Source organism: Mugil cephalus, chromosome 14 (genome assembly GCF_022458985.1).
Source record: "Mugil cephalus isolate CIBA_MC_2020 chromosome 14, CIBA_Mcephalus_1.1, whole genome shotgun sequence".
NCBI classification, from domain to species: Eukaryota; Metazoa; Chordata; class Actinopteri; order Mugiliformes; family Mugilidae; genus Mugil; species Mugil cephalus.
In genome coordinates this window covers 25,196,305-25,207,456 of record NC_061783.1, presented here as the reverse complement: position 1 = coordinate 25,207,456, position 11,152 = coordinate 25,196,305, and the positions used below count along the sequence as shown (strand labels likewise).

At 49.9% G+C, this 11,152-nt stretch overlaps 1 protein-coding gene across 1 annotated transcript; it reads left to right on the top strand.

Moving 5' to 3' along the window:
- Window positions 1–11,142, top strand: LOC125019797 (phosphatidylinositol 4-kinase beta-like). The gene is made up of 15 exons (XM_047604758.1): window positions 1–504; window positions 1,251–1,710; window positions 1,882–1,953; window positions 2,305–2,684; window positions 3,179–3,616; window positions 4,490–4,717; window positions 4,836–5,096; window positions 5,562–5,668; window positions 7,100–7,204; window positions 7,276–7,399; window positions 7,479–7,592; window positions 7,700–7,851; window positions 8,097–8,229; window positions 8,316–8,436; window positions 9,324–11,142. Exons 2-15 carry the CDS (start codon window positions 1,266–1,268, stop codon window positions 9,503–9,505), a joined length of 2,862 nt encoding a protein of 953 aa, XP_047460714.1. The 5' UTR covers window positions 1–504; window positions 1,251–1,265; the 3' UTR covers window positions 9,506–11,142.
- The last annotated feature ends 10 nt before the right edge of the window (window positions 11,143–11,152 follow it).

Sequence of the window (11,152 nt, the reverse complement as noted above, 5' to 3'; positions counted from 1 at the left end):
GAAACGCACTGTGAAGGTAGAGCTCAGTCACCTCATATTTTATTAGTTTGTTCAGAAAGGTATAAATAGAAAATAGCTAAGCTAAAGCTAGAACGGTACAGAATTAGCATATGAACAAATTAACAAGGAATAGAAAGAAGAATTTGTATTATATACACAACAGGAATCGGCTCTTAGAATCGACTCTTCTGAGTCGCTAACAGGAATCGACTCTCAGAATAGGCTCTTCTGATGCGTCACCAGTCATCGGCTCTTAGAATCGACTCCTCTGAGTCGCTAACAGAATCGACTCCTTTGCGCATGACACGTCGCTGGCGGATGTTGCGTCACTGCTGCTTTAAAGCGGACGGAGCCGGAGCCGGAGCGGATGGGCCGGTACCGAGTCTAAAGACACGGACGCAGAGCCGCTAGCGAGGCCGGACCGAAGCTCTGGACGCACCCGGACCCCCCCGGGGAGAAAACCGGAGCGAAGGCCGAGCTCCCTGAAGGAGCCCCCGTCCACGGGTAGGTCCCTCCGCCTACTCCTTCGCTGCTTTTCTTCCTTTTACTGTTTTTTTCTGTTTGTGTTGGTTCGGTGAAGCCAGATGCTAACAGCCGCTAACAGCTGTTAGCATCTGTTAGCGGCTGTTAGCTCGGATGTTCCGGAGTTAAATCTCTGGCCTGTGGACCTGTTTGAGGCCGACTCTCTTCCTCCTCCCTCCGGTTTGTTTTCATCAGGAGGGAGCGGCTCCTCATCTTCCTCCTCCTCCTCCTCCTCCTCCTCCTTTTCCTCCTCCCCTCCTACAGATAATGTGAAGACGCGGCTATTTGTTAGTGTGTCAGAACATTAGGAACACATACCAGTTTAAATGTGTACACTGACATAGACACGCCCTCTGTAAACATCGTCTCCATGGCAACAGCCTCCACATCTGGAACCCATGTGTGATGACATCACACTCAACTGTGTGTGTGTGTGTGTGTGTGTGTGTGTGTGTGTGTGTGTCTTGTTGCTGTCGTGACGTAAACTTCCAGCTAAGCTCCTCCCCTCAGACCTGTTTCCTCAGCTGTGAAACAAGGAGGCTGGAGGTGTCGCCATGGAAACCGAATCATTTATAGGAAGCGTTGCTGTGGTAACGGATGGTAGTGTTGGTGAAGAGGGGGAAGAGGAGGAGGATCTCATTGTCCCTACGTCATCACTATGTTGTATTAACATTATCTTTACTGATCTTGTTTGAGCTAGCAGCGCTAATATCGTTTTCTTCTTGTAGGGCTGCTTTTCCAAAATGGCCGACACTGAGGTCTCCCTGCCCACGCTCCACCTTAGCCCCTCCCACTCTGCTCCGCCTCCTCCACCGGCCTCCTCCTCCTCCCCCACCACCTTCTCCTGCCCCTCCTCCCCTTCCAGTGCCTCCTCTTCCTCTTCCTCCTCTTCCTCCTCGTCCTGCTCAGAGACCTCCTCAGATTGCCCCGCCCACCACCACCATCATCATCATCACCACCATCACCACCATCACCAACCCCGGCCTCAGCTTCAGATGCCCCCGCCCACCCACAGCGAGCAGCCGTCCTCCCCCAGCGCTAGCCCTCGTAGCTCCAGCCCCAGCGGTAGCATTGGTAGCATCGGTAGTATCGGTAGCTCCAGTGGTGGCGGTGACCCCCGAGGACCCAGCCCCCCCATGGATGCCATCTCAGAGGACGCCCTGGAGATGGACCTGGGCGTCGACCAAGGTAACCCTTAGCACCACTATTAGCATTTCCCTTAGCATCCCAGTATTGGTTGGTTCCTTTTTGTTCTTAAAGGAAGAGAAAGGAAATGTTGTCGTTGATGTCAAATTGTTGGAGAAACGTTTGTGGAAAGTTTCCAGGTTCTATTTGTCTGCTCTCCTCATTTTCTTTCAGTGATCGACCCAGAAGTTGCTCTGAAGGCGTGTCAGGAAGTGCTCCTCAAGGTCAGGCTGCTCGACAACAAACAACCGCAACAGCAACAACTACAGCAACAACAACAACTGCTACAGCAACAACTGCAACCGCAGCACCAGCAACCACAACAACAACTACACCAACTACAGCAGCAACCACAGCACCAGCAACAACAACAACAACAACAACTACACCAACAACAGCAACAACAACAACTACACCAACAACAGCAACAACAACAACAACAACAACTACACCAACTACAGCAACAACAACATGAACAGCAACAACAACAACTACACCAACTACAGCAACAACAACATGAACAGCAACAACTACACCAGCAACAACAACAGCAACAACAACAACAAAAACAACAACAGCAACAACAACAACAACAAAAACAACAGCAGCAACAGCAGCAGCAACAACAACAGCAACATACGACGGAGCGTTGTGGTCCACAGTGGAACATGGACACCAGCTCCATCCAGGAGGAGGTGGAGGAGGAGGTGCAGGAAGAGGTACAGGAGGAGGTGCAGGGAGGTCGGCCATCTTCCTCCAAACAGTCGTGGCTGCTGCGCCTGTTTGAGTCCAAGCTGTTTGACGTTTCCATGGCGATCTCCTACCTGCACAAGTCCAAGGAGCCGGGGGTCCAGGCCTACATCGGGAACCGGCTCTTCAGCTTCCCCCACGGGGACGTGGACTTCTACCTGCCCCAGCTCCTCAACATGTACATCCACATGGACACGGAGGTGGGCGACGCCATCAAGCCCTACCTGGTGAGTTAGCCCTTAGCTTAGCATCACTACCTGGTGAGTTAGTCCTTAGCTTAGCATTACTATCTGATGAGTTAGCCCTTAGCTTAGCATCACTACCTGATGAGTTAGCCCTTAGCTTAGCATCATTACCTGGTGAGTTAGTCCTTAGCTTAGCATCACTCCCTGGTGAGTTGGTTGGTAGGTCTGGGTTCTCAGGTGGAGCCCTCAGAAAACAGGAAACAGCAGAAAAAGAAGCAGGTTCAATTCAGTTTATTTCTACAAAAACAAAACAAAATGTTGAAGTGAAACTTCCGCGAGGAAGGAAACCTGGACCCTATCCAGACCTGGACCTGGACCAGAACCAGAACCAGAACCAGACCTGCAACTGGAACTACAACTAGCTCTTATGGAGAGACCCGTCTGACTAAAGGGTCCATGTAGAACCAGATGATGGTCCAGGTACCAGATGATGATGATGATGATGATGGTACCTGATGTGGTTGCTGTGTCCTCAGGTCCACCGTTGCCGTGGCAGCATCTCCTTCAGCCTCCAGTGCGCCTGGCTCCTGGGGGCGTACTCGTCTGACATGCACATCTCCACCCAGCGTCACTCCAGAGGAACCAGACTCAGGAAACTCATCCTGTCTGATGACCTCAAACCCTCCAGAGCCTCTGGTCCTGGTCCTGACAGCCCCCTGTCCCCCCTGTCCTCGCCGGCCCTCCGACGCCACCATCGCCATGACAACCACCACCATCACCACAGCGCCGCCACCACAGAGGCCGGCCCCCATGGCCCCGCCCCCCATGGCCCCGCCCAGAGGGAGGTGTTGGCCTCCCCGTCCAGGAGGACCCACCAGAGGTCCAAGTCTGACGCCACCACGGCTCCTGGTCTTCCTGGAGCCGGGCTCCGGCGGACCGGGAGCAACCCCAAGATGGAGGCGGTGCATGAGGAGGTGCCCACATTTATTCATCATTTACCTCCTCCTCTACCTCCTCCTCTACCTCCTCCTCCTCCTCCTTTACCTCCTCTACCCCCGCCTCCTCCTCTACGACCTCCTCCTCTACCTCCTCCTCCTCTACCTCCTCCTCCTCCTCCTCCTCCACCAGAGACCTGGTCAGAGGCTCCTAACATGAGTGTCTCTGTCCTGGTGTCTCTGATGGTGTCTCTGATGGTGTCTCTGTCCCGGTGTCTCTGTCCCGGTGTCTCTGATGGTGTCTCTGATGGTGTCTCTGTCCCGGTGTCTCTGTCCCGGTGTCTCTGATGGTGTCTCTGATGGTGTCTCTGATGGTGTCCTTGCCCGGTGTCTCTGTCCCGGGTCTTGGAGTCTCTGATGGTGTCTCTGGACGTGTCTCTGTCCCGGTGTCTCTGATGGTGTCTCTGATGGTGTCTCTGATGGTGTCTCTGTCCCGGTGTCTCTGATGGTGTCTCTGATGGTGTCTCTGATGGTGTCTCTGATTGTGTCTCTGATGGTGTCTCTGATGGTGTCTCTGTCCCGGTGTCTCTGTCCCGGTGTCTCTGATGGTGTCTCTGATGGTGTCTCTGTCCCGGTGTCTCTGTCCCGGTGTCTCTGATGGTGTCTCTGATGGTGTCTCTGATGGTGTCTCTGTCCCGGTGTCTCTGATGGTGTCTCTGATTGTGTCTCTGATGGTGTCTCTGTCCCGGTGTCTCTGTCCCGGTGTCTCTGATGGTGTCTCTGATGGTGTCTCTGTCCCGGTGTCTCTGTCCCGGTGTCTCTGATGGTGTCTCTGATGGTGTCTCTGATGGTGTCTCTGTCCCGGTGTCTCTGATGGTGTCTCTGATGGTGTCTCTGATGGTGTCCCTACAGCCCGAGCGTCTCCGTCCCCAGAGGGACTTTGTGAAGTCTCTGCTGGGCATCGGGAAGCGTCTGGCCACGCTGCCGACCAAAGAGCAGAAGACCCAGCGTCTCATCTCAGAACTGTCCCTCCTCAACCACAAGCTCCCGGCCCGAGTCTGGCTCCCGACGGCCGCCCACCAGCACCACGTGGTCCGGGTCCCCCACAGCCAGGCCGTGGTCCTCAACTCCAAGGACAAGGTGGACACCCACCAGACTCAGGACTCAGGACTGGGACAATGTAAACACTGACACTGACTCCTCTGTTGTCTTCCTCCTCTTTCTTCACCTCCTCTTCCTCCTCCTCCTCCTCCTCCAGGCTCCCTACATCATCTATGTGGAGGTCTTGGAGTGTCCCAGCTTTGAGACGTCTCCGGTTCCCATCAGGATCCCAGAGACCAGGATCCGTTCGGCCCGTTCTGCTGAGAACCTGGACTGCGGCGCCATCTTTAATGCTAACGCTAATGCTAACGGTAGCATGACGTCGGAGCAGAGAGCAGGAAGTTTCTCCACCGTGCCGAACTACGACAACGACGACGAGGCCTGGGCCACGGACGACATCGGAGAGCTGCAGGTGGAGGTAGGACACTTCATGGACACTTCATGGACACTTCATGGACACTTCATGGACACTGTGGACCAGTTCAAGACCACGTAGCATCAGGACTCACTAACTTCAACTTATAGATCAGTTTGTAGCCAACTTCAAATGATAGAAAGAAAAAAACATGACAGCCCCTTTTCCTATTGGTGGAAAAATGCATCCACCAATCAGGACATGATGTGGTTGCTAAGGACGGTTGCTAAGGAACAGGGAGAAGTTGGTGGTTTTAGTCTGGTTTTAGGTCCAATGTGTTAATACAGTTTGTCTAGTCTAGTAGTGTAGACTCTGATGTGGTCTGATGTGGTCTGGCCTGGACTCTGATGTGGTCTGATGTGGTCTGATGTGGTCTAATGTGGTCCGGCCTGGACTCTGATGTGGTCTGATGTGATCTGATGTGGTCTGATGTGGTCTGGCCTGGACTCTGATGTGCTTGTGTTCCAGGCTGAGGCCCAGACCAGCAGCAGTGACAACATCAGCCAGTTCTCTGTGGACAGCCTGACCAGCCTGGAGAGCAAGGAGCCCGTCTTCATCGCAGCCGGGGACATACGGTAAGAAGACTCCAGCTTCCTCTAGTCCACGTCCCCCACAGCTTTAGTCCAAGAAAAGACCACTTCAGTCTTCAGACCAGGTTAATGAGGACCCAGGTACAGGCTGGATCCTGCTCTTCATCTGTAGCCACAGGTCTTGGAGCAGCTTGATAGCTTTGGTAGCTAATGCTAACAGATCATAGGCTAATGGCTCTTATCCAATCACAGGACGGGGTCTGATGTTCAGATAATGCTGTAGCCTTCATTAACATTTGAATGAATGAATGAATGAATGGATGAGTGGATGAATGGGTGAATGAATGGATGAATGAATGAATCAATGAATGAATGGATGAATGAATGAATGGATGAATGAATGAATGAATGAATGAATGAATGAATGAATGAATGAATGGGTGAATGAATGATGAATGAATGAATGGGTGAATGAATGAATGAATGGATGAATGAATGAATGGGTGAATGAATGAATGAATGGATGAATGAATGAATGGGTGAATGGGTGAATGAATGGGTGAATGGGTGAATGAATGAATGAATGGATGGATGAATGAATGAATGAATGAATGAATGAATAGGTGAATGAATGGATGGATGAATGAATGAATGAATGAATAGGTGAATGAATGAATGGGTGAATGAATGAATGAATGAATGGGTGAATGAATGAATGAATGAATGAATGAATGAATGAATGAATGGGTGAATGAATGAATGAATGAATGGGTGAATGAATGGGTGAATGGGTGAATGAATGAATGAATGAATGAATGAATGAATCAATGAATGAATGGGTGAATGAATGAATGAATGATGAATGGAATGATGAATGAATGAATGGTATGAATGAATGGTGAATGATGAATGAATGAATGAATGAATGAATGAATGGATGAATGAATGAATGGATGAATGAATGAATGGGTGAATGAATGAATGGGTGAATGAATGAATGAATGAATGAATGGGTGAATGAATGAATGAATGGATGGGTGAATGAATGAATGGATGAATGAATGAATGGGTGAATGAATGAATGAATGAATGGTTGAGTGGGTGAATGAATGAATGTGTGAATGAATGAATGGGTGAATGGGTGAATGAATGAATGAATGGATGAATGAATGATGAATGAATGAGTGGTGAATGATGAATGGTGAATGTGAATGGTGGATGAATGAATGATGTGAATGAATGTGAGTGGGTGAATGTTTTAACGTTGAATGATGAAGGGGAACTTTACCGCAGTTGGACCTTTCCGAGTGGACACTTCGTGAACAAACTATAAGAACAAGACAAAAATAGGAAGTAGCTCCAACAGTAAATAGGACGAAGATATATGTTCATACGTTCATGTATTTCATGTTCATGTGTTTCCACTAATATAAATATGAATGGGTGAATGTTGTGATCCCTCTGTCCCGGTTCCAGACGGCGTCTCTCTGAGAACCTGGCTCAGACCCCCACCACGTTCAGGAGGGACCCTGAGGACCCTTCGGCCGTGGCCCTCAAGGAACCCTGGGAGGAGAAAGTCAGGTGAGTCCCAGGAGACGAGGACAGGAAGTGTCCTCTGCTGCTTCCTGCTCTGACCAGGTCTCTGTGTCCAGGAGGATCCGGGAGGCGTCGCCCTACGGTCACCTGCCCACCTGGAGGCTGCTGTCCGTCATCGTTAAGTGTGGAGACGACCTGAGGCAGGAGCTGCTGGCCTATCAGGTGCTCCGGCAGCTACAGGTAAACACCTGGACACACCCCGGACTGAGACACACCTGGACAGCTGTGGACTAACGTGTGGTTGTGGTTGTGTCCTCAGTCCATCTGGCAGCAAGAGCGAGTTCCTCTGTGGATCAAACCCTATAAGATCCTGGTGATGTCTTCAGACAGTGGGATGATCGAACCCGTGCTCAACGCCGTCTCCCTGCACCAGGTACGCAGGGGATTCTGGGAGACGCTGTTCTCTGTTGACTCCCTGTGGTGGGGGTGTGGCCTGGTTTGTGTGTTTGTAGTCAGATGTGAACGGTTCCTGTTCTCCAGGTGAGGAAACAGAGTCAGCTGAGTCTGCTGGACTACTTCCTGCAGGAGCACGGCAGCTTCACCACCGAGAACTTCCTCACGGCCCAGAGGAACTTTGTCCAGAGCTGCGCTGGCTACAGCCTCATCTGCTACCTGCTGCAGGTCAAAGACAGGTGGGAGTCCTGACCCTGGTCTCTGTGGACTCTGGTGTCTCCTGTGTCTGATTAATTAGTGATGAACTAAAATGTTTCTCGTAGAAACCACCCTGATATTGACTCATTCTGAACCCAGTCATCAACCCCTGGACTAGACCCGGACCCAGAGTTTATCACAAAGCTCACACATTCTACAAAGGTCCTACATCTATTAAGAATCTGCAGATGAATGCTAAGCTAAGCTAACGGTCTGGTGTCTGCAGGCACAACGGGAACATCCTGCTGGACTCTGAAGGCCACATCATCCACATCGACTTTGGCTTCATCCTCTCGAGTTCCCCTCGAAACCTCGGCTTTGAGACGTCCGCCTTCAAGCTCACATCAGAGTTTGTGGACGTGAGTGAAGACGCGAGACGAAATATTTTGTTTCCCCGTTTTTGACCCTTTACCCAGAATAACCATCCAGTGCGGATGTTCTGCAGGTGATGGGCGGTCTGGACGGAGACATGTTCATCTACTACAAGATGCTGATGCTTCAGGGTCTGATCGCAGCCAGGAAGCACATGGAGAAGGTGCTGCAGATCGTGGAGATCATGCAACAAGGTAACATGTCCCCGACACGCTCCAAATACACAACACGTGCCCCCACACACACCTCCAACTCACCCCGAACACATCCTCAACATGCCCCCATCACACCACCAACACACACCTCCAACTCACCCTGAACACATCCTCAACATGCCCCCATCACACCACCAACACACACCTCCAACTCACCCTGAACACATCCTCAACATGTCCCCAAACACACCACCAACACACACCTCCAACTCACCCTGAACACATCCTCAACATGCCCCCATCACACCACCAACACACACCTCCAACTCACCCTGAACACATCCTCAACATGTCCCCAAACACACCACCAACACACACCTCCAACTCACCCTGAACACATCCTCAACATGTCCCCAAACACACCACCAATCCCTTCGACCTTACCCAAAAACCACCACTCCAGTCGAGGCGCACGAGACATCATCACTCAAGCTATGCCATCGATCCCAGCCAAACACATGGAAAGTGCTGAACGGAGATCTGCAACATAATGTCCCCGAACACCTCAAAAACAACACTCCCAACACACCTACAATCATGCACTCCCAACATGTCCCCATCACACACACCAACACAACCTCCAACTCCCCGAACACATCCCAACATCCCCAAACACACCAAACACACCACCAACTCACCCTGAACCCATCCTCAACATGCCCCCATCACACCACCAACACACACCTCCAACTCACCCTGAACACATCCTCCACATGCCTACAACACACCTACAACACAAACCTCCAACATGTCCCCCATCACACCTCCATCACACCTACAACACATCACCCTTCTTGGTTCCTCGCAGCCCCTGGTGGTTCTTGATGGTCCTTCATGGATTCTCATGGTTCCTCTCTGTCCTCCAGGTTCTCATCTTCCCTGCTTCCACGGTTCCAGCACCATCCGAGGCCTGAAGGACCGGTTCCACATGGCCCTCACGGAGGAGCAGCTTCAGATTCTGGTGGAGCAGATGGTGGACGGGTCCATGCGCTCCATCACCACCAAACTCTACGACTCCTTCCAGTACGTCACCAACGGCATCATGTGACCGGGACCTGGGACCCGTTCTCCGGGAGGACGCTTTTAGAGTGATCTTTGAAAGTTCAGCATCTGAATCTTTTGTGGTGGGACTCAGTAGAAGTAGGACTGACTTGGATCTACTTCCTGCTCCAGGTTCCAAACATTTCAAGGAACCAATCAGGACCTGAGTGTGTGGTGGTTCTTGAAGAACTGAAGAAGTTCTGTTCTACTCTTGACATGGCACTTTAGTTTGGGTCAGATTTAATACAAGACATAGCCGTGTTAGCCTTAAATAATGCGAACAGAGCACAGCATGCTAACTGTTAGCATGCTAATGTTGACACTGGAACGTGTCTCATGAACATTTGTGTTTTTAATATTTGGACTAATTCACTCATTCTCAAAACCAAAGGACTAGAAGAAAATGTTCATGCTAACACTCCAGTTAGCATGCTAACACTCCAGTTAGCATGCTAACACTCCAGTTAGCATGCTAACACTCTAGTTAGCATGCTAACGGCATCATTCAATCCATGAGTTTTAAACCTGAACTTTATTGCCAGTGTTTTTTTTTGTTGTTGTTGTTGTTGTTGGTGTTGTTGTTGTGAAGGGCTGACTCTGAGATTTCAAACCTTTACACGGCTCTGCAGCTGTCTACAGATAGCATGCTAATGTTAGCGTCAGATTACCTGCGTCTGCTTTGAGCCAAAATGGCCGACAAGTGATTTATGTGAACTATCATCATGGTGTCTTCGATTTATCTCTGAATTCATGAGTTTGTTTTTATCTGATTATGTAACGAAGGCTGGACCTTCCTCCTCCATGACTGGCCCTGAGATACGTTCCCGTGATTAACACCGGCCAATCAGGAGGAGGCAGCAGCTCTGTGGATATTTTCTGTTATCAGAACTTTGATGATCTGTTTCTTGAACCTGTGAATGTTTTATTTCCCTCTCTTTAACACTTATCACCAACTTTAATCCAGAACAGCTTTAGTTTAGGACTAAAGTTGATGTGTTATTTGACCACAATTGAAGGAGAACCATTGCTAACTGTTAGCATGCTACATGGAGAAGTTCGAGGCCTCACCCCAGAAAGTGCTTATATTATTAACTCTGATTAACTTCAAAGAAACAACCGAAGCAACTTCCTTGCTTTAATATTTATGTCCAGATTAACACTAGAAACATTTCTGGTATTTTATTAGTGTTCAAAGTGACATTTCCACTGTTAACTAAGTAGAAGTGGCTAAAATCGCTGTTTTTCTGACTGGAGTCTGGTGGAGGAGGCACTGCCATCTCTTGAAACTCATCCCTGCAGATTAAGTCCTTCCTTCAGCGACAAACGGTTTCAATGTGAACGAACTTTGTTTAAGTGCATTTAAGAGTCTGATGGTTTATCGTGAACGTTCAACACTAACTCCACCCAAGTTTGAATCCGGTTTATCGACACAAACACTTTTCACTGGATTTGATTTCTGATGTTTTACACAGACGCCATCATCTCAGCAGGAGGAGGAGGAGGAGCAGGAGGAGGAGGTTTAAACTGTGAGCGGCTGCTCCTCGTCTCAGAATGTGAACCTGTTGTTTGTGTTTGTTTACTCCATCGTGTACAGAAGAACTAACTCTGCATGAACGCATTCAATAAACCTGAAACCTGCTCTGAGCCGAGTTAT

What these genes read in the sequence shown, in the direction of transcription:
- LOC125019797 (XM_047604758.1), top strand. Translation starts at nt 1,266, where the DNA reads ATGGCCGACACTGAGGTCTCCCTGCCCACGCTCCACCTTAGCCCCTCC. An exon ending in ACGCCATCAAGCCCTACCTG is followed by an intron (nt 2,685 to 3,178) that starts GTGAGTTAGCCC and finishes CTGTGTCCTCAG; the next exon opens with GTCCACCGTTGCCGTGGCAG. An exon ending in ACGCCGTCTCCCTGCACCAG is followed by an intron (nt 7,593 to 7,699) that starts GTACGCAGGGGA and finishes CCTGTTCTCCAG; the next exon opens with GTGAGGAAACAGAGTCAGCT.